The following is a 27910-nucleotide window of genomic DNA, read 5'->3' on the forward strand; positions in this document are numbered from 1 at the left end:
GTGTGCCCGTGTGCGTGCCTGTGCTGTGTGTGTGTGGAGCGGCAGTGTAGCGGTTAGCGCGCTGCGCTACAAACCTGGCGACCCTGGTTCGATTCCCGCTCACGGCCAACACCCAGTGACGATTATCTGAACCGGTCCTAGGCCTCCTCTAGGACCGGTACTCAGCCTCAAATGAGTACCTGGTGCAATGTGTAAACATCGTCACTAGGGAGACAAAGGCGGCCGGGCGTGGTGTTGGCCACCCACCCCCTCGTGTGCCGTGCCGGCCTTTATAGGTGCTCGCTAACAGCACTTGCCCCTACAGTCTGTTACAGGCTATACGGGGGATCTTTGTCTTTGTGTGTGTGTGTGGCGAAAATTAAAACTGCTCCTCGGCCTCCCCTAGATCGACTCAGCCTTAAACGAGTAACTGGTGTGGTGTGTAAACATCAGCATCGTGGTGGCTGGGCATGGTTGCTGGCCATCGCGAACAGCACCTAGGTGCTCGCGAACAGCACCTAGGTGCTCGCGAACAGCACCTAGGTGCTCGCGAACAGCACCTGCACCCAGACAGTCTGTTGTAGGCTACACCGGGAGATCTTTGTGTGAACGTGTGCATTGTTTTAGTTGCCTTCACTTAACAGAAAGTGAAACAACGTGCGTACTCTGCACACATTCATGCGCCTTCTCTCGCTCGCCGTGCAAAACGAGGACAAGCAACAAACGGGGACTGCCGGAGACATTTTTGCGCTGGCGGCAAATAGTATTATCGAAATGTAATGGACATAACATGAGCGTTTGGGAAGTTGTTATCGTGGTTTTTTTTTTGCTACCGAGTAAATAATGAGGTCTAAAGTCTAAGCCCCCGCGCGCGCACACACGCGCACACGCACATAAACCAAACTAATTTGAGGGCCTTCATTCGGTGCTCACTAACAGCACCCGTGCCCTGACAGTCTGCTAAAGGCTATACAAGGGGGGTCAGGGGGGGTATTATGTATATATATGTGTGTGTGTATGGAGAGCGGTGGTGCAGCGGTTAGCGCGCTGCGCTCCGATCCCTGCGAATCGAGTTTCATCCCCGCTCACGGCCAACACCCAGTGACGATTATCTGAGCCGGTCCCGGGCCTCCGCTAGGTCGACTCAGCCTCAAATGAGTACCCGGTGCGCTGTGTAAAAACATCGTCACTGGGGAGACAAAGGCGGCCGGGGCGTGGTGTTGGCCACCCACCCCCTCTCGTGTGCCGTGCCGGCCTTCAAAGGTGCTCGCTAACAGCACTTGCCCACGATTTTGGACGATTTTTAACCCCCTCCCCCCCCCTCGTCACACAGCGTCACAAAAAGTCAGACCCCCCCCCTCAAATATGACGTCACAAAGCTCTGCCCCCCCCCCCAAAAAACACTTTAAACTATTGTCATTTTAGTACGTATTTAATGTGCCGCTGCACTCTGATGTTGTAGGGGAGAAAACATTTATATAATAAAAAGTCTATTTAATTAACTAGAACGCGTTGTCTATATCTATTTAAAGTTGCGCATTTTGATGTGACGTCACATTTCTCAAACACCCCCCCCCCCACCACCACCTCGTCACACATCGTCACAAATATCTGACCCCCCCCCCCCTCACCCAGGTGCGTGACGTCATTCATGGACGGCCCCCTTTGTCTTTGTGTGCTCAGCATCCGGCCGGGGCGGCAGACGGCAGCAGTGGACGCTCACGCTGAAGAGCCTGCGAGCCGAGGACAGCGGCCGCTACACGTGCCGCGTGTTCAACACCGCAGGAGAGATCAACGCCACGTACCGCGTCGACGTCGTGCGTGAGTGACTCCGCCACCCCAACCCCGCCGCCTGCCTCAGGGCCGCTGGATGACCCAGCTTGACTGGAGCATGTGCGGTGGGGTTTCAGAGGAGGGGCCATTCCGGTGACTGCCAACAGCGTTTGTGAGAAGTTTGAAAAAAAAATTGGGAGATTGGGATTTGGGGATTTTGTTCCCCGTTTTGTTGGCCTCCTCGTGCTTGAGTCGTGATATTTGGTAAAGGGGTGGGGGGGGTGGGTGGGGGGGGGGCTACCTGACCAGTGGGAGGGGTTGGCAGAGGAGTTGGCAGGGCCTATGGGCAGTTAGGTGGGGCCAATGTCAAGGGAAGCGAGGCCACTTGGGCGCTTGGTCGAGTGGCTGTGTCTGGCAGAGGGAGGAGCTGCGAGCTCGCTGTGTGCCAGGGTGAGCCTCCCAGAAATGCTGCGTGGCTTCCGTAGACACCGACACGACACGTGGCGGCACATGATTATTCGACTGTCAACTAAATATTGATTCCCACGCTCATGGTGCGTGCATCAAAATCACTCGTGTAAGGATGACTGAAATGTGTGCAAATAAGTTGATACAATCAAATACGATTTTACAAACGAGACGGAACAAATAGCAAACAAAGCACACGAGATGGCAAGTATGAGACCATTCCTTCATTGAATTGCAATACAATGCATGGATTTGTCGGAGGGAGTGAATTGACGCATTGCTAACACTGGCACTGCGTGAGAGGCCAGGTAAATTTAATCCACAGTGTGTTTTTTTTTTGCCAAGGGAGACATGGTACGGTGGAAATAATCCGAGAAATATGACTAGTGCAGACAAAATAAAAGGACAAACCGCACGAATAAGGTGGATTATTACAATACAGAAACCGTATCCATGGAAACAAGCATGCACCAACTTCTTGCGCTACTGAACGTGTATGCGACCTCTCTGTGCCAACAAAATATAACAAGGAATCGTCTCGCACGCAGTAGTGCTGATAGGGAGCTATGCTAATGCTACAACAGCAGATGACGAGGGTAGGAATTGTTCTGCCAGATGTGTTTTTTTTTACACAACTGTGGCAATTGTGACCAGAGGGCACAGATTGCTGGAGATTACAGTTTAGGCACCAAAGATAACTTGCAGAAACTATCGCTGTAATTACCACAGCTGATATGCAACTGCGGGGAGCTCTGGATGTGAACAGTGGTGCCCTGTCTCGTCATAGGGTTTTGAGGGGGTGTGGGGGGGGGGTCACATTAAAGGGGTCATGGCCTCAACAATTACGGGGCATGTTCCCTTCAGGCCTGTCAATTTTTTTTTCTCTCCGCGTATATGTCACTTGTCTCCACAATCAATCACTATCCGTCATCTTCCGTGATCGTAATTAGTCATAGAAGGGTGTTGTGATAAAGGTACTTACTCGTCACCGTTTCTTTCTTTAGAACAATGGCATCACGCGCTCACTCTCTCTCTCTCTCTCACACACACACACACTGCACGTGGTTCTTGCTAGAAGGTGTCTCAAGGTTGTAACAGGTGATGGGGGTGGGAGAAGGGGAGGATTTTTCCGGGGCGGTGTTTATGAAACTGTCGGGCTCAGCGGCCTGTGTACGCGCGTTTGTTGTTGGGTGCAGCACAACGCACGCGTTTCGCTTGCAGTCGCACAAACAATGCAGTCAATTGATCCGACTGAAAATCTTTAGCCAATGCTCACGAAACGCCCATCGAATTGCGCGTGTGAGAATCGATGGTTTACAATCTATGCAAATTGCATGGACGTTATATGCCGAGACTGCGTTTAGGCTAATTGAGCGAACAAGGTCTCGCGACAAGGTCTCGCGACAAAGGTGGTTTGACATACAACGGCCGTGAAAAAACTAAGCAAACCAAATTGGATGCTCTAAGAGATTTGTATTTTTTGTTAATATATATTGCATCGAATATCGGTCCCAAATAACGAAGAGTGACAATTCACGGAAGTTCAAGGAGATGAGGGTGGAAAGAATGCATTTCCCACATGCCTCTTTGCTTTCATTCAAACGCATTCCTATTGGATTGTCACAATTAAACGTACAAACAAGGTAGAAAGTGCCAGAAACGATACACATTGGGGAGAGTGCAAATGAGAGAGAAAATGTTAATTCTTGCACGGGTCTGTGACTAATAACAATTAACGTAATGTCATTTCATAGTGCCAATTCATCAAATCACTGGGGTAGGAGGCGAGTCATTACATAGATGAAAATCACTCTCATTTGACTGCAAGTACGGTGCATTGGACCCATTGAGCTTACTAGTCTTACACGTACTATGAGCGCACACGCACATGCACACACGCAAAACAACTAAGACAAAGATCCACCGCATAGCCTTGAAGAGATTGTTAGGGCGAGTCCTGTCAGCGAGTAGCACCGATGAAGGCCGGCACGTCACACGAGGGGGTGGGTCGCCAACACCACGCCCAGTGGCGATGTTTTCACACTGCACCAGGTACTCATTTGAGGCTGAGTCGACCTCAGAGAGGCCCAGGACCGGTTCAAATCACTGTCACCGGTGTTGGCCGTGAGCGTAAATCAAACTCGGGTTGCCGCGTTCATATCGCAGCACGCTAACCACTACACTACCGCTTCCCCAGATGCACGTGCACGTGCACACACGTGCGTGTTGGGAAGCGAGAGTCGAGTTTAAGTAATTCCGCGGCGCTCCCAGCTGCTGGGCACAGCCGCCTGCACAGCTGCCGCCACGGGCCAAGCTGGGGGGATTTTGCCGCCAGGAAGGGGCTTGTGGGAACGCGGCACCGCAATACGGACGCCCGGCCCTCAGCAGAACAAGACTCCATTTGTCAGCGCTGACCTCGCACCCACCACCACGACCAGCAGCAGCAGCAGCAGCAGCCCTTCACGGCACCCAATTCCAACCAAAACCCCCCCTCCACAGCACACTCGGCACTACCCAGTGGCACTCAGCAACCACCCAGGACCACATGGAACCACCCAGTATCACCCAACACGATCTCAGAGCCACTCCACACCGCCTAGCACCACACAAGAGGACCCAGCACCGCGCAGGACCCTCCATAACTGCCCAGCACCACTCCTCAATACCCAGCCAGCACTACCAAAGCAGCACTGCTCACCAGCCAACACCATCCACCACCACCCACGACCCTAATCGCGTGCCCAATAACTGTTTTTTTGTGTAGGGAAAGTCGTTTTGGGGGGAGAATCGAGAACGGACATTCCTTGTAGTGTGTGATTTCCCAAAAGATTACCAACAGGACATTCTTGGGCCAATGTATCTCAAATAAGAGGGCATTAATAATGTTCATGTATATGCTTTTAGTTATAAATTAGAACCAGGCTTAATCTCACTTCATAATCACCATACTTCCACCATTTCAGCTATTTATGGACAAGTATTTTACTTTAATATTGGACCACTTGTGTGCCAAAATCATAGCTCGAGTTGCTAATTTGAAAATAACTCACAGATACATTCTAACAAAATACCGTAATAACTATGTATGCACAAATATGTTTTCATTTATCAGCATATGGTATTTTCAGACGAATATTATCCAGCGTAGATTGTTGAAACAAGTAAATACGCAAGCGGTTTTGACATTTTGGGTCTCATCAACAGTAAGGCTAGTGAAGCAAACATTCCTGGCTAACCAGATGTTATTCGCAAGAGCTCTCCCATTGCAGGATTCGGACCCTGTATGTATTCATATATGTCATATGTAATGGGTACACGTGATGCCTGCAGCGACTAGATGCCGCTATCTTGACTCGTATTAAACAAACAAACAAAACATGATCGGTTCTTGAATCAAATCACGACCATGACTTGCGATTATTCACTACATGGGGAGAAACAGTGAATCATTACACCCCTCCCCCCCCCCCCCCCAAGAGAAAACGTTTGGAGAGGACACCACGCTTGTAAGCTGGCTCTCATCTTGCTCGTTAGAATGGCGCACGATGCTCAGTTTCGCGAAAGTTCTTCCTAATTAACACAGCGGTACACGTGGCCTTGATTGGTGGCAAAGTGGTTGGCGCATTGTGCTACAAACCAGGTGACCCCGAGTTTCCATTGCTGGCCACGGCTAGCATCAGTGGTTTGTGATATTTCAGCGGTCCTGCCCCCACCCCTCACCTACCTGCACTAACCAGCATGGTGAAATATGGTCAAACAACCCTCATTACTAACATGGCAGCAGGCGGGGGGAGGCCTTCATACAGTAGTGGACTGACTAAGAGCTGCACATATACATAATCTAGTACTTGAATGCATAGTTCGCAGTACGGAGTGTATAATCTGCAGTTCAGTCCATCGCGTCTTCTGGATGTCCATAAAACGGCGCGCAACGAAAGGATAATTGATTTGTCTGTTGAGTCGTTTATTGCACCCCTTAATCTCTCCCCCACAACTTACCAGCCTCCACATTCTCTCTCTCACTCGCTCTCTCTTTGCCCAGAAAAATAATACAAATGGAACGCCAAAATGTATCCAACTGTGCTGGGTGTAACAGAGGATATGGAAAATAATGAAATATAACTTTTTTTTATATATATGAACACAACATTCCTTAGGTAACTTTACAGTAAAGTTATCTAAATGTTAAGATGTAATATTTCATATATAGAGCACATACATATGAAATTGCCACAGCAATTTGACTTTTTTTGTGTGTGCCCATTTCACTGCTGGATGATGCTTTCTCATTGCCATCGCATCATTCACCCGAGCTGATCCCCCATCGCTTTAGCTCCACGGTGTTCATCCGCGAGTGTTCCTTCCTCTCCTTAGTCTACCATTCAGTCTACCATCCGTCCGCCATCGTCCCTGATAGTAATGACAATGTGCCCTGCCCAAGATCACTCGCTTACATTTTCGTGACGGTCAACACAATGCCCCCGAGATGTTTACGAGATCGTAAAAAAATGGACGGTGATGGGGAGGGGCGGGAGCTTATTGCTCTCACCGAGGCAATTAAAGTTATGGTTAAGGACATCGTTGCAGCACTCGAATCGGTATCTTAAAACAACATCGACATAGTGATGATGTCACCAGAGTACCGTCATGGAATGCATGGGTGCGATTTCCAAGTCTTTTCTAATAATAAACGAAGCCTCTGACTCGTGTCAGAAAGCCTGGAACACACATCACTGGCACTAGGCCTGTAACAGAAGGCAGTGCTGGTATTGTCAGGGGTAACAGAAGGCAGTGCTGGTATTGTCAGGGGTAACAGAAGGCAGTGCTGATAAATCCGGAAAGTGCATCAATTTAACCCATTCCCAGCGTTACTGTTCCCTCACTCGTTCATTTCTGCACCCATGTTGACGGCCCGGTGTACCAGACTGCGTGTTTCGACTCATCCACAACACGGTGTTCCACCTCCAACGCTGCAGGTCGCAACGCTTCTCATTCCGCTTTGTTTTACTTGCACAGCACCACTTTGGAATTCACTCCAGTCATCTCTTTGCTTCCCCCAAAGCTCGTATAACATCGCTCAATTGAAAGCAACGTGCTAACTCTATACTCTTTGGTTCTATTCGGTAAAGTCACGCAGGTAAAAAATAAAACACAAAATCACGACATTTTCGGCCACAACACAAGCGGCCTTCATCACCCACGTGACTTTACCGAATAGAACCAAAGAGTATGGATCCTTGCAGTCACGAAAGCTTCAAATCTAGAAGTGTTAACTCTAATCTATTACTACTTTATGGGACCTTTTTGCCAGTATCAAAATGATGGAAAATATATAATAATTTACTTTACCCTTTCGGGAAATAAAACAGACGTTTCGATTTTTAAATAGAAATCTTTTGCAAGGCATCAAGTCTGCATTAACCATGCGAACTTGTGGCAAAACATGCACACAAACAAACGTGCTCTAATAATAAATGCATTGTATTGGAAACTGATTGGCCTACACCAGAGACAGCCTTCTTCATGACCGTGTCACCACCAGTCTTAGACAAAAGGCGAACAGCACAAAGACAATGCAAATATCAGAGCATGTACAGCTCGGGTTGAAGTTATACATGCTTTAGTGCTAGCAAGGGTAAAGCCGAATCTTTTTTTTATGACTACTTTGATAGTGTGTCCTGTTTGTTGCTGGTGGTGAAACGTTTCTGCCTATGTTTGGAAATAATATACAGTACATATATTTAAAAAAATGACTGGTAAACGTGACAATATAATCTGTTAGGCTGTTGGTTGGTGAAATAGTTTCACGACGACAAAAATGGCTAGCTTATTGCATGGCCTAAACAAAAAATCTATTATTAATTGCACACATACGCACACACATTTATACACTAAAATCTTATATGCACACACTTTTATAACGGGTACCTAGACGTTGACTCAATTATTATGTTATAATTTATCCTTTCCCATTGTTCGCACCTATAAAGGCTGGCACACCATACGAGGGAGTGGGTGGCCAGGAACCACGCCCGGCCGCCTTTGTCTCCCTAGTGGTGATGATTAGACATCGCACCAGTTTAGTAATTTGCGGCTGAGTCGACCTAGAGGAGGCCCAGAACCGATTCAGATAATCGTCACTGGTGTTGGCCGTGAGCGGGAGTCGAACTCGGCCCGCCGGGTTCGTAGCGCAGCGTTAGCGCTAACCGTTGCACTTCCACAAACGGGCACCTCGACGTTGACTACTCAATTATCCTTTCATAATTTTTCCTTTCCCGTTGTTCGCACCACCACCACCACCGCCCCACGCATCCAAATCCGACACATTATCCGCAGAGCGCCTGCGCTCCAAGCCAGTGCTGACGGGCACTCACCCGGTGAACACCACGGTGGAGATGGGCGGCACCACCTCGCTGCAGTGCAAGGTGCGCAGCGACGTGCGGCCCGTCGTGCAGTGGCTCAAGCGCGTCGAGCCCGGGTCGGAGCGCCACCACAACGCCACGCTCGACGTGGGCGGACAGCGCTTCGTGGTGCTGCCCGCGGGAGACGTGTGGTCGCGCCCCGACGGCTCCTTCCTCAACAAGCTGGTGATCGCGCGGGCCCGCGCGGAGGACGCCGGCATGTACATCTGCCTGGGCGCCAACACCATGGGATACAGCTTCCGCAGCGCCTTCCTCACCGTGCAGCCCGGTACGTCGACCTCGGCAATACCGCCGCTGCCGCTACTGCCATTGCCAACAACGGCCAATGCCGCCGCCACACCCCGACCACCAACCAAAACAATCACCGGTGATCCGGCCAGGTGGCCAGCTGGCTCAGCGTTGACAGAGCGAGCGGCGTCCGCGATTAAAAGGTTGCTAGTTTCAAATCCGGGTTGGAGGGGTTGACTCAGAACATCATCCCTCTTGGGGTCGATAAAGTTGGTACCGCTTAGTGAGGGAAGTCAACATTTCATTGTCCTATGGGAGAGACGCACCCCAGCCATAGGAATGTGGAATTGTCGCCACTGACTCGGGGCTGTAAAGAGGTGAGCACCGCCTCAGTGCTCAATTGAGCAGGAGATGAATTTCACTTGGAGTGGAGCACCCAGCTTAAGATTTCAGATGGGGTCATTTATTGTATGCTAAATCGATGGCATGTAAGGAACATTTTCATTATATGTATGAAATGTATCTGCATTAAATCTAGATCCAGAGTTATTGTTCATCAGATTACAAACATTTGGAGGGGGCAATTTCCCGTTTTGCATATCTTCTATCCTTCATCACCACACTATCCCTTGCCTTTTGCTCCTATCACTACACCTACCTCACATCTCCATCTTACTTCTCTTACCTGACTACATTTTTTGTTCTTGCCCTGTCTATCACGAGCATAACAATCAATTTTAAAGCAATAATTAGCACGCGCAAAAGCGCATTACGATTTTCTTTCTCACAGCACGCGTGTGCGCCTGTGTCTGTGTGTCCGTCCGTGTCCGTCCCCATCAGACCCAAGCCGGCACCCCGCCCCACCGAGCCCACGCCCGGGAGGCTCGCTGCCGTGGCCAGTGATCGTGGGGATCCCCGCCGGCGCCTTCTTCATCGTGGGCTCCGTGCTCCTGTGGCTCTGCCAGAGCCGCAAGCCCAAGGCCTACGGAGCGGACGCGGAGGACGGCGCGGCCGGCGGCGGCGGCGGCGGCGGCGGCAACGCCGGCGCCGCGTCATCCGCCACGGCGTCCGGGCGCTTCCAGCGCGATCGCGCGCCCGAGAAGAAAGCGGCCGCGGCGGCTGCGGCGCACGAAGACCTCGCCAAGCTTGCCCCTCCGTCGCCCTGCCTGCCGCCGGCGCCCGGCTCCCTGCAGCCCCTCGGCCTGGGGCTGCACACGGCGCCGCTCGTGCCGCCGCCGCCGCACCACCAGCACTACCACCACGTGCTGGTGCCCGCGCACTCGAGCAAGGCCCACACGCTGGGCCGGGGCGGATACGGCAAGGCGGCCGGGGGTGGCGGGGGTGGCGGCGTAGGGGCAGACGTGCTGCACACGCATACGCACACGCACGTGGAAGGGAAGGTGCACCAGCACCACTACACCTACTACCAGTGTTAGTGCTGCGTGGAAGGAGCCAGCTGACGACTGCCATGGACTGAGAATTGGGTTCAAGGGCACCCGCGCAAACACAGGATACATTAAAATAACAATAATAACAGCAACAGCGGAGATCCTCCCCCAATCTTCTCGGCACGTATTGACAGCTGGGGAAAGTGTTATTAGCGATCGTCGATTACGGCCAGGGTGACGAACGAGGCGTGGTCAGCACACCTCGTTCAGAGTGGTGCCGCTAGCACCGATGGTACACCGTCCCTTTTCCTCCCCCACCTGTGCACACGGTTCTGTGTTCATTCTCACATAAAGTGCCAATGATTTATGTTGAGGTTTTTCAATCGGGTGGTACGGTGAGCTGACCACCTTAGCATCACTTGCCATGCACACGCACGGGCGCACGCACAAACGCGTGTACGCTCAGACAAAGAGCCTCATTTTAGACTGTTTGAATTGTCGGGGCAAGAGCTGCAAGCGAGCGCCTATTATGGCAAAGAAGGCGATGCTGGCAAGAGCACCACGTGTGGCTACTAGGGTTGTCATTATTAGGCTGAGTTGACCTAGGGGAGGGTCGTGCCAGGAAAGGAATCAGTTTCCACTGAGGTGCACAGCCATAGACAGTGTGCTTACACACTTGCTAACTTAGACGGACAATCACCTGTCCTCATTTAAACCCAGAACTAATGTCAACAGAGCGTGTACAAGTACAGCTCTTGTGTCAGTCCACTGCTGGAAGAGTGCCTCCCCACAGCATGTGGTTTGTGGGGGTTATTTGACTATACTTTACCACGCTGGTCAGTGCAGCCTGTTGAAGGTGATGAGCATGGAAATTCGTGGATATTACAGTTCAGTACAAAGGATTTCCCGGCTGGTTCAAAATAAAACAATTGCATCCCTGATTCAACACTTGTCCTACCCACACGGCAACTTGATCTGGCTTAGAACGGTTTTTTTTGGTCCTACAAACGTGGCACAAAAAGAAACAAAATCGTCAAAAACAAATTGTTCTGCTGTACCGATATTTAAACAAAGAACGAGTTCCTAAAACAACACTTTTGACCCGCACGCTCGCGCGGTATCACTATTCGCACCTCGCAAGACGACAGAGTAAATCGGCACTTGTTTATTTTTTGGGAACAGTTGCGCTAATTGCAGACATGCGGAGGGGCTTGGGGGACCGTGTCTCGTGGTGCCGTTTCGAGAGCGATCGCGTAAACACTCGCTCCGCACCAACTCACGGGCAAAATTTAACCGCTCGCCAGTACGGACAGCTGTTAGGAAAATAATACGGCTCGCTAGAGTAAATGGGTCAACACACGCGCGCGCGCGCACAGACACACATGGGCATGCATTAGCACGCCTATTATATACACAGCAGTGGAATGGTGTTCACTTAATTGACTTAGAGAAAATATATAGCTGTTGATATATTAACTTTTCTCAGCTTCATTTCAAAAGCGTTTTCAGACAAATGAAAACACAGCTATAGATCACGGATTCTGATTAATGGCATAAAATAACAGAAACGCATATGAAGGGTAAAAAAAGAAATCGTAGCAACTGGCACTTATCATGGCGTGTGAAAGTTTTTTTTTCCAGCAATTCATCATACGAAGCAATTTTACTACTTTCAAGCAAGAGATGGATAAAACAAATGTAGGTTTTTTTCTGCTTCTAACGTGAACTAACAAGCATCACCTGCATTATGGACAACGTCGCTCTTGTTCGACTCATGGTTTTGGACACGAAGAGAGTCTGCTGATGACAATCCGATTCAAAGCATTTCAAATGTTTTGCGAGACAAGGAGACTGTGGATTTTGCCTCTCACTGCCATTTGCCTTTAAAAATACAAGACTTCCTTCACTCAGCAGCCAATGCCTTTGAGTGTCGCCGCCCTGGCTGAGTCAGGTAAATAAAAACCTCTACCCAAAAAAGGGAATTCAACACTGACGATGCCAACAAAGCAAAAAAAAGAAAGCAAAAAAAAGCCCCGCATTTTCTCAACCTCACTCTGCTTCTCTCTTTCATTCTAAGAAGAATGCCCTAGTCTTTAGCCCGTGGTCGTTGGGATCACAATTCTAGACATTGCCCTTTCAAGAGTTCTGGGGCATAGAAATTCCTGCCCCCCCCCCCTCTTTAATATATTTATTTATCCGCTCCTTTTCTCGCCATGAGACACAAAAGGGAGCGGGCAGCCGTCTTGGTGTTCAGATGGTCCCCCCCCCCCCCCCCCCGATATGAAGCATCAATGCCACTGCTTGTGAGAAGTGCACACTGGCAAAACGCACTTGACTCCGAGTCCCCCGTGGAAATAGGGGACCCGGGGATTAAGTGAGAGAGGGCAGCGGGCGAGTAGGAGCGACCAGAATTCTGGAAAGGGCCACGCATGTGTAATTGGGGGCTCGCGCGTTCACTCGCTTGCTCGCCCATAAAAAGCAGCGAAGGAGTGCTTTGAAGGAACGTGGCGTCGCATACCTCGGACTGCGTCGTAATTTGCTCGCTCGTTCCCCCGAGTGGAAGGCACTTCTGAGCCGCGCTGCTGGGAAATGTGTTGAGGTTTCAGAGCGCAGATTGAGAAGTGTTGCGCTTAAAACTGGATTTGTAAAAATGGCAACAGAGGATTTACAATAAAAAGAAAGCACCTGCAGAAGTTGTCTTACATTCGTGTGTGTCTTAAATCTTAGGCTCAGGCATAGCTGTGTCAACGACATCATTTCAAAGGCTATAAAAAGTTGATTTTGTACAGAGAAGTATTTACTATGAATTGGTTTATATGTTTTGAGAGCAAAAGGGGTATCTGAGCCACCCTACTTACATTTCTTATTGAAAACGTGCTATGTGTTATCTTCCAAAGTAATCACACTTGTAGAGCATTTGATTATAATGAAATTGGTGCATGTTTATTCTTCTCAATACAGTGCTGAATCAGATTTATTTGTTAAAATGCTTTATAAATATGTATGCTGGTGGTTTAAGGTTAACCTGCACTTTTTGTTGTGGATAATTGTGAAAGAATGACAGATCATCACTAAAAATTTTAGAGTGGTACAGGTAATATCTGGTAACTTCTCCGTGAAGTGACATCACAGCTGTGCAAAGGAGTCTGGGTGTTTTCAAGATGGCAGCGACCAGTGTACCATGGGCTGTGGAACGGCATTGCATAATGTTGTTTCTCGTGAACAAGGCTGTAAAAAGAGCTGAAATGTGCAGCAGTAGGTTTGCCCTACAGTTCGGTGATGCGTGTCTCTCACGCAACACCGCGTTTGAGCGGTACAAAAAGGTTTAATATGGATGAGAGTCTGCACAAAATGGAAAATATGTGAAAGCACATGTCCTGAAATGGCTGCATGTCTGACCTAAATGATTCTATGCTTCTGGCATGAAGGCATTATAACACCGGTGGGACAAATACGTGTGTGTATCAGGGGATTGCTTTGAAATATAGGACAAGCGTCAGACTTCACTTTACTTTTAAACTTTCTAAAACTTAAGTTCAGTTTCACCTTGAACCACCCTTGTATGTTGCAAAAATCCCCTTTCAAATTTGTATTATTATACCAAGCTTGCAAAATCCTACAGGACCATAAATATACAAAAAAAATCCCACGTGTTATTCTCAGAACTCAACGTTTTGTTCCACTTTCGTAAAGAATAAAATAATCTTTTAAAAGTTAATTTAATGAGGATTCCTGTAGCATTTTACAAGCTGTTGTGAGCGAAAGCAAACCAAATGGGGCCGAGGATTAATAACACCGCCGCTTATATATTATATTTCACAAGTTGCCGATGTGCTGTTGGGTTATACGGCACGACGTCCGATGTTTCGCTCCACGTTCTGGGAGCTTCTTCAGCAGCTTAATCCCATTGCTGGGATGCTTGTTCCAAAACAATTACCTTGTTGCTGTCAGTGCCAGCATTTCAGTGGGGTCTTTTTTGTTTTTTGTTTTAAGCGCTGGGGGGGCGGGGGGGGAAATCAGCCTACGTTTTAACGTCACTGAAATATGGAGAGTCGTTCGTAAAACGACAAGCCCAGGGCTCACTGACAGCCGCACAAGCTTTGGTTCCTGAATAAGCTGCCCGTAACGTGGACAGAAACGTCGGACGTGCCGAACAACACATCGGAGAGAGATGCACAAGCACAGCCGCGAAATCCCACGCGGGAATTATACATTTTACAAACGTCCACAGTTCCCCATGGAGCATGTGTGTGGGCAGAAGCACCTGAGGTGTCTGTCGTGGAGACTGAGCATCAACAGCTCCCAAATCCTCAACATAGATTCTCCTCGAATGTGTTTTATTGGCAAATTAGTGCACTAATGTTGGCATGCCGACAATCAAGCCAGGGCCAATCTTGCCCCTTCAGCTATGTTTCAATATCTTGAAGCATAGCTCTGATATCCCTGTGCCCCCGACGCGCGTGTACAAAATAATAATATACGACTTGTAATTCTATACAGATGTTTAATGTTTATAGCTATATCTGTATTTATTTTCATAAAGCGAGATATATTAAGATATTGCATTTTCTGGAAAAGCAAGGAAGAAATATGTCAATAGTGTCCTTTTTGTGTGCATTTGTTTAACTGAAGTATTTTGCTTAGGCAATTTGAAGGATTATTTCATAACTCGTGGGTGTTGTTAAAGATGTTGTAAACCTCATACACGATGTATTAACTGCTAAGCACAAGATAATTTCCTAGAAGGGGGCTTTTCTAGATTTCCCTCTGGTTGGAGGCCCTTCTGCCAGCAGTGGCGTGAGCAAGTCATTGCAGGGCTGCCCCTTTATATGTGTACACACCAAAAGACGCCACACTCCGTGGTGTACTAAACATCGTGAACATATTTCTAAGCAGGCATCCAAAATTGTGGCCTTTATGAATAATTGAAAACGAGCAATAAAACCAGCAATATTAAAATGCATATTACCATGAAACCACTTTTATACTATAAAATAGTATATATTATACAGTATATCAAGCAAAAAACACATCTTACTGAAAATGCCTTTACTGCATTGCATCAGAATACCGAGTGGTTTATTTAGACCACTGATGAGAAATGATCTTTACTTTTTGAAAAATGATTTTAAATGTAAGCAGTATCTCTGAACCAGATGGATAATTACGTCTGTTTCATTTGCAGCTAAGTTACATTTGTAAATAAATTATGTGCCAAGATGATCATTTTCAATGTTTTTCTGTGTTGTGTTTGGTGAGTGGGGGGCTAGGGGGGGGGTGGTCCTCACTGTGTGACATTGGCGAATTCGTGACATTTAAAACAATATCTTGAAACATAGTTATGGTATCTTCATGATATCTCCGTCAATGACAACCTTCATCCAGTATCCACAACGTTGTCAACGTCTTGCTGTTTAAGTGTAAACTGTGTCGATCCATTCAATGGTTTACTTCACTTTCAACATTCACCTTGCCAGATGTGTCAAACAATCCCACACGAGCGATACGATACCATCTCGTCTTTTCTTTTAGTCCGCAAATTTTACCGGAAAAATCTCATTGCGTAGCTGCGACATCACAACATAACAATAATCTGCAATTCTATTTCCCCAGACAGAGCGGCTGGGTTTTCGATGGGGTAGGGGCAGAGGGACCCCATTATAATTTTATAATGTTCGCCAATCCCAGAAGCCTCAGTTTAACAAACAAAAAAAACGTTTAAAATGTAAGAATAGGCTTCTGTCAATAAAACAGGCGTTAAGGTGTGCAAACATCACATAGATATACTTCTGCAAGGTATCAAGTCTGCATTTACTTGCGGGAAAAAACCGCGTAGACAAACATGCCCTGATAATGCGTGCATTCACATGCGTGGTTAATGCAGACGCATCGTAACAGGTATCGATGTGGTGCTTGAACAACTTTAACACCTCCTGCTTTAGGTCCAGAAAGGGTGAAAGCAGCCTATCATTGTTTTTCTTCCTCATTTTGATGCTGGCAACAACAACTAAAAGGCCCCATAGATACGTTTATTGTTTTTTTACAAATGTGAATAAGATTGACTCTGGGTGCCATCTCTTTGAGTTGTCTGCCCTGAAAGCCACTGGGCGAGATGCCCACCCCCCCCTCCCCCCCTTCTTTTTTGTCGAGGATCACTGCCGAACCAGTCAGAGGTTGCGGGAAATTCTTCGTCGTGTTTGCTTAGCGTTGACTGCGAGGATCTGTGGATTTAACGGCTTTGAAAGGTCGAGTGACTACGAGGACAGACGCGATTTCGTTTTTCTTAATGCATCGATGCTACTGCATGTGCGCGGCGTTCAAGCATTCCTGCGCGATTTGGTTAAACAAACTTCTACTTTGTCGCTGTCAGTGACCAGAGTTTCAGTGGATTCGGAGGGGCGGTTGAGGGGAGGGGGGTTGTTGTTTAAGCTCTGAAAGGTTGTCCGGCTACGTTTAAACTTTGCTGGGGTACGGAGTCGTCAAGCAAGAACGCGCAGGGATCTCACTTGCAATTGAACTGCCTACCGCAAACGACCGTGGCAAGACGCGCAAAGGCGTTGCATAACCGTTCACTAACGCAACCTGTTTGCCTTGCAGGGAATGAGTTCAGTAAATGTGACGGCTGTGTGTGGAGCACAAATTGAAGACGCTAAACATTTTTGTCTTTTTTTTTCAAGCAAATATTTACGATGGTTTTGTTGTGTGTCTGACTACAAATGCTTCTGCAACGTCGCCAAATAGAGAAGAGTTTACTGTTAAGCCTTTCTCATCTGCGGCTCTATTATCCGCGATTACTATTTTCCGAAGGGACACACGAAGTCCGATTATTCGCACGCCGCTATTCTTCCTCTTATCTGCAATTATCCGCGATTTTGTTTTGCGCCATGTGGAGTCAATTCGCAGATAACATCATGGATAATAGGATCCTTGCTGTTCAATCCTAAGATGACTGCAATCAAGAGGAGTTCCACCACACTCACAAAACTGCAACAGTTCCAAATAAGCATTATATCAGAAATGAGTTGTTCTCGAATTTTTAGATTCGAACCAATTTGGGATCCAACCCATGTACTTCCCGTTGAGTTACATTCCCAGTATGTCTGCAAAGGAACATTAATTACTTGCGGGATTTGCCTTTCACGATGTTTTGCAGGATGTTTTGGTAGAGGCAGTGGCACAAAACCATCACACCTCTCCCTTCAGCCATTACAAAATCCATATAGGGTTTCAAAACACACCACTCGGAGTTCCTGAACGATTCATTTTCATTTACGAGTGGCGGTGCCCTGCCAGGACATCTTTGCTTCATACCGAGCCACATTTTCCCTTTTGTCGAGGTCATATTTCAAAGTAACAATTACATTTGCATAGCACACGTGACACAGTTGAAAGAATCGCACATTTTCTGCACCGGCGTTTGATCGATACGTGTTCCGGATTTTCCACGCGACGGTGCCGCGGGGTGTGTAAATGGTCAGCGCACTCGACGTTTCATTGCAAGTTCGCCGGTGCAATGCGATCTCATGGCAGCGCGATAGTCGAACCATCATTGCGCACATTTATTAAATGCCCCTCCCACCCCGGGCCCTGTCTGGCCAGCGGTATCAATGTGGACACCGCAGTCGATCTGCAGGTCGCGTGCGGCGAGGTGAAACGTTTGGGTACCCACCCCCCCCCACCCCCCCTTACCTGGCGAGCGTGGGAGAGGAGGCTAAACATACCTGGAGCTCCTTCTAGTGGAAGCCCTTCCATCAGCAGCGGCTGGGGCAATACCATTCAGCGCTGCGCCTTTACCTTGTACTTGATTTCAAGTTAGGAGGGTAGTTTTGCTTTGCTTCGATCTGCACACTGCTCCCACTTGATGTTTCTTGGAAGCAAGCGCTATGGTTTTCTCCCGTTGGGGCTGCAGCTTGCAGTGCAGGCTGCTATCTGGGAGCTCGGCTTCATGGAATGTAAAGGAGAGCCAGCAGGGGATGTTGCTGGAGGAGGAGGCAACTGCCTTTATGCCCGAGAGGCTGTACATTCAACCCTTGTGATCTCACAGACACATCAGACCAATACATGCGTGATGATGGAGTGTGCTTCTGGGTGCTTCAGAAGCAGAATGTGCTAGCGTAAGGCTTGCTCATTATCGTCTAGTTTTATTTGCAGGGTTTTCATCATTGCCATCTTCACGTGCAGCCAATCAATAATTTGCTTGATGATGGACTCCTGACAGAGTCGGAACATCTCTCATGCTCCTGCGATGCCACGATCCATCTCGGCTCTTCGCATGACCTGATCTCATCACTCCATCCCCATGGTGTGTGTGTATAGAGAGAGAGAGATGCACCATGGTTTAAGAGCTGGTCGGACATCATCCGTTTCCACTGAACTAAGTATATTTTAATAAAGGAAACAAAGCATGAACGGTATTTTATATTCCTTTGTTTTGTTTTTTAATCCGACTTGTGGTATGTATGTGGGCAATGGTAGAACATATTCTTGGTTCTTTCGGTAAAGTCACGTAGAAAGGAAACAATAAAATAATAAAATAATAAAAATATACAACAATAAAATTCTCACGAGGTTTCGACTGCAACACAAGCAATCATCATCATGATGATTGCTTATTATTTTATTGTTTCCCTTCTACGTGACTTTACCGAAAGAACCAATAATATGAATCCCTGCAGTCACGAAAGCTTTAAATAAAAATGGTAGAACACTTTTTTATTCTGAATCCCGCTTGCTAGTGGTTGGTTGGCCTCATAATTGTCCAATTATTTGGTTATCTGTGATCTCCGTGAACAATTAGGAGATGTTTGCTAAAAAAAACGAACATTGAGAGTCTGATGATTGTGAAATTATTCAAATCAGTTTTGTCTCCTTTTTGAACAGAAGAATGATTGAGGTATCAATCCATTGCAGGATTTTACACTTTGCCAACTTAGTCGTGGGCTAGATTCTACACCATACTCTTTGGTTCTATTCGGTAAAGTCACGTAAAAGTATAAAACAACAACAAAAATTCACGACGTTTCGGCCACAACACAAGTGGCCTTTGTCAGGTGAAGGGACCAGACTGTCTCGAGAACAGCGCTGGAGTGAACACAGCCAAGCTCAGACCGCGACCTTTAAGCTGTGTGAGAGGAAGCAGAGCGCCTTGACCAAGGAATTAGCATAAAAATAGCATTTAATTGGCGGACTTAGCATGATGAACGGTGTAGAGAGGGGGAACATGTGTAGACCGGCGAGGGGGGGGAGGGGGAGTTTACATATTGATGGTGTGAAAAGGGAATTTAAGCAGCTGCGAAAGTTTGGGATACCACTACTTGAAAAAATATACTGTACCATTGAAAATTAGTTTAATGTTTGGTTCGATTTAGAACATCTTTCCAATGGTTGCTTAATTTAAAACCATCTTCTCGGTTGAAATTGTGTCTGTGTTTGTAAATCTGAATTGCCTTGTGAACAAATCTCTGATAAAAACCCGTGGGTTTGCAAAGAACCTTGGTATCGGAGAAAATTATATCGTGATCACCCACAGCGTTGTAACAGTGATCAGCTACGGCAGAAGAATTCGTTCTGCCGTGTTTCAAATCTGATTTGTGCTCGCGAATTCGGTCAGAGACATGTCGTTTCGTCTCCCCGATATAGCAGTCACCACAGGTGCAGATCAATCTGTAAACTCCGGGGTACTGCACGAAAACTTCAAATCTAGAATAGATTCTACACCCTTCAGCGTGTCAGTGGTCTGTACATACATCTATATCATCATCACGATCCATGGACAAATAGCCTGTCGGTGTCCACTGCACATGTTGTAATTTGTTTCCACTTCCCTCTGTCTTGTGCCAATATGCTCAAGTGGTGCCTCATCTTTCTGGCACCAACCTCTTCTTGCGCCATCGTTAAGCCATTCCCTGTGAGGCCTTCCTCGCTCTCCGGTTGCTTCCACGTTCCCGAACGACCACACGCTTTTAATGTCCCTGTTGTTGTCCATCCTACACGTGTGTCCAAATTGTTCCAGTGTCCTTCTCATCACTGCCTGCATCAGGTCTTCTTCTATGTGCAACCTTTTTTCTTACTTCTCCATTGGCCACACTTTGGGAGCATGCTTCTGTAGCAATGCATATCAATGTATGCTCTATATAGTTTATGGATAATCTATTAAGGTATGCGGTATGCACACGCACACATATATATTGGGTCCACTGAGGTGGCAAAGGTGCAGCCCTGCAAATGCTTATGCCACTGCTGGCGGAAGGGTCTCCCCACTCGAGGGTATTTGACCTTAATCCTCCTTGCCAGCCAGATGTCTTGGAAGAGGTGGGAGTCAGGGAGTACCCAAAATTTAGCCAACCTCACCATACCCGATTCAAGAAACGTTCCCCCATTTTAACGGCCGCACTGGGAAAGTAAATCGGCGACCTCTCGATCGCGAGTGCGGCGTGGTAAACCATTGCACCAAACGGGAGCATCGCTATTTAACAAATAAATTGCGTACAATGTCAATAATCTATTTTGACGACGAACTCCCTGGAGGGCATTGTGTAGACGTAAGAATGCATTTAATTGATAGGGAGCTAATATATGTATACATTGGCATGTGGCATCATTTATCTTTTTGCCTCTATTGTAAATATGCTCGGGGTTATTTATTGCTTCGTTTGTTATTTTTGTAACATCTCACCGATCACTTTCCGCGCACACTTAAAGTGCACTAAGGCCCACGTTTCGCGGCTACACCAAAACCGTTCCATCTTTGCACGCCAGGCATGTTTTAGCTGGTGTCCATAACTACCTTCTTACATTTCCTACAATATTAGTTTCAATGTCATGGGGCTGTCATAGGATTTTGGATTATTTTTCATGAGAATTTCAGTCGCGTGGCGTGTTTTCAAGGGCGCGCTCTTCACCACACACACACACAGCTGACAATGCGTTTTGACACGAGGTTATGTAAAGCTGCGTTTTGTTAACTCAGCCCCGGGACTGTTCTATCCAAATAACTGCCTTGCTGGAATTTCGCATGAATAATTCACTCAACACAGATGATCCCCCCCCCTACCCCCATTTCTGATAACAATTCATAAAAAAGTAACGTCAAAGTCTTAAACACCGAAACGGTCGGTTATCCAAACGTGCCCGTCAAAATGTGAACAAATTGCCCTTTACGTAAGCGTACATTTTGACTTACTCTAATCAGACGTGCCTTTCATTTCACATGACACGAGTACAGAAGTTAAAATGTACTGAGGCCTGCTCCCAATCACTACGGAGCCACTTTGCATCAGTTTAGATTTTTTTTCAGCAGCTTGGTAATACCTGCATGGATTTACCAAAAATGTGACCCAACATCAAATGACATCGGAACAATAGGCCCCCTTGAGGGTCCGTGTCATAGCCCTTTGTTAAATCACAACTAAACTAAAACTATTTTAGAAATTAAATAACTATATATTGTATAGCTATTGTTGCCCGTGACGCTTGCAAAAAAACCCCAAAAAATCCTCTCCAAAGGAGTCCCATCTGGATAAATAATAACAATGCAAAGGCGCAGCCCTGCAATTGCTTGCGATCGCCACCTCTGGAAGAAGAGCCTCCACTCGAGAAAGCTCTAGATACCAACTTGAGTGTACCTGTGGCCTGCTCTTTCAAGCTCATCATTTATCTTCGAAGGTAGCCACGCTGGGAGAACGAACTGAGAACCTCTGGATTCCAGGGTTACACCACGACACCATAAATAATGCTTTTCAATATTTGATCATTTCACAATCATTTAAATTTAACTGCTGGAATTTTAACTACCTGAGGGGCAGCTACAAGGCATCACCTGTAATTAAGCGAGAGTTCTTTTTTTTCTGTTTGCGGTCAGTTTTCTGACAAAGCGAAGAGCTCCCATAGCAGGGCTTCCAGGAGTTCGGAACCATCACAAAAGGGTCATTCATCTTGACCATGACCATTTATAGCACGTTTATGGTGCCCCCGCTCCTCATAAAGCTCACAAGCCCAGGGGTTTTTTGAAGATAAGATAAAGCAAGATTGTTTAAGGCATGTGCGGTTTTCATGCGGCAAGCACGATTTCACGGCGGTTGTGTCTACAGAGGCCCGACACTGGGATGACTGACTCTCCTCTGATGTCCACCACATGGGGCTTTGCAAAAGCAAAGTCTGTGCTACAGTGGATTAAAGTATACATCAAACTCTAATACGCCAAGGTGCATTCCCCCTTTACACCCTCTCTGTGCACGAAGGGTAAAAACAGATCACCACCGGACCATTCAAAGACAAGATTTGTAAGACACTGTAACTGTGTCTACTTCATTGAATACCGTAACCCTTCGCCTTGAGATAAACGCTTGCTGAACCATTTCCAAAACAACAACAACCGAGGAGCACAATATAAATACTATCCCCTTGGTGGCGAAAGTGTGTACTGCAGCTAATGTAGTTCATAAAGACTGGCCATGGGAATTCCTTTCAGACTTACAAACTAAATACCTGGAGGGAAGGAAAAAAAAACATGCAGTGACATGGAAAATTCGAATCCTTTTCCGATCGCAAAAAAAAATCACTTGCTGAACTCTGCCAAAATTGACCCCAACAGAATGGTAGAAATATCCCATAGTCTCATAGATCGCCAAATAATTCGGAAAGTCAAATCACATCCTATTAAGCTCCTTTATGATTACTGAATTTGATGTGGATTCGTCAAAACAAACTTGTGGTTTGACATGTGACAATGATAAACTTTTTTTAAAAAAAATATTTTTCCTCACAGTATAAACATTGGAAAATTATTCATTGTTATATGACACAAAAGTATTTTATAACATTTATATTGCAACGTCCATAACAAACTAGTGTGCCCTGGCGAGCCAAGTGCGATTACCGGCCATGGATAACATTCATTGCGAGCGCTATTTGGTCCTCACGTTCACCAACCCACACCATCCAGCGTGGTGAGCAACCCTGATCACCGACACATCATGGTAAGGCATCCGTCCAGCATTGGATAGCTACAAGGCCGTAAATGATAATAATTTGTATTATTGTTATACCATACAGATGTTATTATTAATAATAAAATAATTTCACACGTGTATTACATTATTTTCAAAAGTTCGGGGTTTTTTTCCATGAATGCACGATGCTCTTATTGTTTACTTAACTTTGCTTTATCGCCAGCCTCATTCGTAATACGATACAAGCCTGTCCTGTCCCTAATTCCAGTTAATGAAATCAGCTTATCTCGGAACATGATTTATAACAACGCAGAACAGAGCAAAGAAACCAATTTGTGCCGAGAAATCAAAACAAACTCATTTCCGATGGAAGATGCTTAGCTGAAAACAAAGCAGTTTATTTTGTCAAGCACATATTTATTGTGTCTTCTTCCGAAAATATTTGTCCAACTCAAGATTCTAAATAAAGTCCCAAGTTATGCAATGGCGACCAAAGTGTTAAAAAAAAACCGAGAGACCAGGGTAAGAACTATGGGAAAGAAAACAAAAGGGTAGGACGCCTTGAGTATGTTTATTTGAACGAGTGTTTTGGTGACCACGTGCTGATGTCTGCATTAACAACAATGGGGTACAATGCTCTTTGGCCCAAAGTGATGTCTATCTCACCCAAAGTACGAAGCTAACCTTCAAGGTGACGCCCAGCTGACCAGAATTCTCTGTCCATCAGCACACATTTTGTTCAGCAACTATTTGCAATGGCTTTTGTTTTACAATTCATCATCATCATCATCAATCACGATCTATCCAGTGCTGGATGAACGCATCCCCAAGCCATCGCCATCCTTAATTATCCAGCAATGCCACAATTCATCCAGCATCTGCATAGAAGCTGATCTCATGGTTCCATTTTCTCCGTGGATGCCCCCTTGACAGGCTCCTCTGGCAACGAGTCCATTGTTAGTCTCGGCCACCATCCCTTCCAGAGACACATCCTGCACAAGCCCACTTTACTTTTATTAATAGTCAAAAGTCTGCTCTCCTATGACGCGTGTTTTCATAACGCGGAATTGGATATGACGCGATTGAGTGAACATAACTGCGTCACGCGAGGAGGAGGAGGAGTAAGCGGTTGTGCGGCTGCCTCGACGCAGCATCGCACAAGGCAGCGCGGCATGCTGTGGGATGCTTCTAGATGCTACCCACGCGCCCTCAGTCTCTGTTCAGCCTGCATGCGTAGCTTACGTGTTATTGCGGAATGTGACTTACCCTATATGATATATAATTGATCATAACGCGATGTTTCCATAATGCGGTGTTCTTCAGCAATGCAACTACCGCGTTATAGAAGAAGAGACTGGATAATGCCTTTAAACTTGCGTATATTCTCTGATCCAGACGTTTCTCTTTCACAGTGAAATTCCAAGCATGCTTCTTACCCTTCCTGAACAAATGGTCAAACTGTTGATGAAAATGCCCTCAAATACAGAAGGGACCAACATCTTTAGAGCCAAATAAAGGCCGGATGATAAGTCATTTCAAAACACACTTTACATCACCCTGATGACGATCACCAGGGCTTAAACTTTGACTTGAGACATTTGCACAGCAGTGATGCACTGAGCGTAAGTACCGTCTGCTTATTTCTCAATGGAGGATTTTAAAATGTCAGTTAAAAAGGTTTGTAGAATGAAGCTCAACAAGGAATGATGATGTTTGGGAAAAGGCAAAGTGGTAGAAAAGGGAAGGAGCTGCTCAATGATTTGAAGATGGACAATCTTGCCAAACAAAGAGCTTGCATAGGATGGAGGGAAACCTGAGCCAAAAATATGCCCTTGACAGAGAAGTCAAGGATTATAAATGACAAAGTTTTAGGAAAAATGTACCTGGTACTCTTCCACAGACCAGACAACTTCTGTAGTGCCCCTCGTCGACATTTCCGCGACGAAATCATTTATTACAAAACAATATTTCGAAAAATCAGATAGTTTCAATTGCATGGATTTTTTTATCATGACCGTATACGATCGTGAAACATTGGAGAAACCATATTTCACATAGAGGCGAGACAATTTTAATTATCACTCCCTAAAGGATCACTGGATGACAAAAAAATATATACAAACTGGGCCCTCGTCCAAGTGCCCTCCACACGTGACGACGTGAGAGCAGAACGTCTGATTGGGATAGTCCCCCAACGACGAAATCTGCCCCTCGCTTGTGCCGGTGAATTTTTACGCACGACAGCATGACACCAGTTTCAGGCTAGATTTCCCCCAGCAATAAACTAAACTATGTTTTTGTTTTACCAGGTAAGGCCCACCGAGCTTTATATAATCGGGCTCTTTTTCAGAAGCGACCTGGCCACAAAGGAAAGCTCAACGAAGTGGCTTACGTGATGTGGAAATTTAAAGCAGCCAAATGCGATGGACGCATTTTGATTCGAAAAAACGTGGAGTGAAAAACCGGAGGAGCCGGCGACAAATCCACGCAACCACATGGAGAAAACATGCACGCTCCAACCATGCAGGCGCCAGGTTCCGAATTGAACCCACGACCTCCTGCGTACCAGGCAAGGGAATTAGCATCTGGTAACCGTGGCACCCTTGAAGCAAAAAATAAGTCAGAATGCACTCAAAAGCACCGAGGTCCATGGAATACATGCTTGCGTTTTCAATTAATATTTAAACGGCAACACCGCAAATATATCCCAAAAAACAACCAATGCCAAAAAGCTGTTTTACCGCATTACGTTGCAGCAGACTCCAAAACACAATCGAAAGATTCAGCATGCACTTACGTCGTGCCAAAAAATCTAATCTGGACACGCACGCGTAAAAAAATAACATTCGTGGCGGCCTAAATGTCGTTTTGATTAACTTCCCCCATGGTTCACAGCCACGGGGACGCTGACCGTCTCAGCACACAGGCCACAACTCGACCCGGTCCCGTATGCGCAATGTGAGCGTGTACATATTGTAGACACATTATATGCGCACAGAGGCGCGGTATATTTGTAGCCGCAGGAGTTATGAATTCAATATCCACGTTATGAACTTCACTCCTTGCCAAAAAAGGGCCTCTCATTTAGAATCCAGCAGTTCAGGCCTCTGGTGAGAATTCGTCATGCTAGAAGCGGAAACGCAGTTTCAAAAGGTTGCGCGCCTTAATTTTGTCCAGATGCAATTTCGCTGCCTTGGACAATATGGACCATAAATGAGCATCATGAACAATTAACAAACAATGCTTTCTGGGGCAGCACAAACCTCTATTACTACTACTACTTTCGCGTTCTATACTAGAAGGTGGGGGGGGGGCGTTAGAGCAGAGGCGAGATTGACCGTGCTGAATTGTTGTAGCGTTGAGCGATAGCGTTAAGAGCCGCTCGCGTTTGCTTTAGGCTGTTGCCCGTGAGTCAAGGGGCCTGGTCGGTATTACCTGTGGTGACAAATGCTACCAGTGTGCGCCGCCACAAAAAGCTGTGTCCACCATAAGTATAAAGCTCAGGGTCCATACACGCACTTCATATGTATTGTCATATTCTATTTCACAAAGGATGTCCACTCTTAAACATACGACAGTATCCCTTCTTTAATGGCATATTCTCGTAAAAAGCTGCAACTCTTGCGATCACACTTATTTCTCATTGAGGTAAAATGTTTCAAGAAAAGTCAGCAATATTCCACCGACAAAAAAAATGTTTATTGAAACTGTTTATTTTACCAGGTAAGGCCCACTGAGCTGTATAGCTCCTTCTCAGAAGCGACCTGGCCACAGTGATAGCTCAGCGATGTAACTTATCACGTGGAAATGTATAGCAGCCAAATACTCATGATGCACGCTTCTACATGCGGAGGGGAAACCCGGAGGACCCGAAGAAACATCCACGCGACCACAAGGGGAGAGAGATGCAAACTCCAAATATACAGCAGTCGTCAGGGTCGGAATCTAACCCACGACCTCCTGTATCGCGGGCAAGGTCGTTAACATCTCGCCACCGTGACGCACATGGCACTCAGCGAGGTGGCATCGCAAAGACGCGGTGGCTCAGCGGCAGAGAGAGAGAGTGGCTCCAGACAGAAAGGATGCGCTTTTAAATGCCTGTATGGGGATCGACGCAGCCCATCGTTCCTTTTGGAGTTGACAACTTTATGAAATTCTTTGTGAGTTTAACACGTAGGCTTTCGCGAACCAATATCGTCCATAATATAGGTATTTTGGGTGAGTGAATGTGTCGCTAAAATGTGTCGTTGTGGCTTGGCCCTCCAACACACCGGTGTGCTGTACTCGTGACGAATTGGCACGTTATGTTTACGTGACAACCCTTACTGATTGGCTGCGTCGGGTGGTGGCGGGTTTTAACGACACATGTATATATTTACGCGATCTAACCCAAAAAAACCTCTATTATGGAAGTCGGCAGTGCTTGTGCTATGGATAGGATGCCCCCCACCACGTATGTATGTCGAAGTTTCGCACCGTACGTAGCCAACCGTGCCAATCGGAGGTGCGAAATAAAGCATCGGCGGAACGCGGATTTTGAACCCACGGCTTCGCGCTTTACAGCACAAACTGCTGATCACCACAGAGCCGCGCTACCAAAGCGGTAGAATTTCCACCACTGGCTAAGAGGGCTGTAGTAAGCATGACACAACGCACTGCGCCGATGCTCACTTGAGCAGGAAATCATGTTGACCGCGGGACT

The 27910-nt window shown here is 46.7% G+C and overlaps 1 protein-coding gene across 1 annotated transcript in view; it reads left to right on the forward strand.

The window, feature by feature from the left end:
* LOC116941292 (fibroblast growth factor receptor-like 1) overlaps positions 1-15481 on the forward strand; it is a 102631-nt gene extending 87150 nt beyond the window's left edge. The window contains exons 6-8 of the mRNA XM_076066339.1: positions 1663-1800; positions 8557-8910; positions 9711-15481. Coding sequence (XP_075922454.1) covers positions 1663-1800; positions 8557-8910; positions 9711-10306 — 1088 coding nt within the window. The 3' untranslated portion in view covers positions 10307-15481. The remainder of the gene's footprint in view (positions 1-1662; positions 1801-8556; positions 8911-9710) is intronic.
* The last annotated feature ends 12429 nt before the right edge of the window (positions 15482-27910 follow it).

This window comes from Petromyzon marinus, chromosome 11 (assembly GCF_048934315.1).
Source record: "Petromyzon marinus isolate PM22_M1 ecotype Great Lakes invasive population chromosome 11, UKy_Petmar_22M1.pri1.0, whole genome shotgun sequence".
Classification (NCBI taxonomy): Eukaryota; Metazoa; Chordata; class Hyperoartia; order Petromyzontiformes; family Petromyzontidae; genus Petromyzon; species Petromyzon marinus.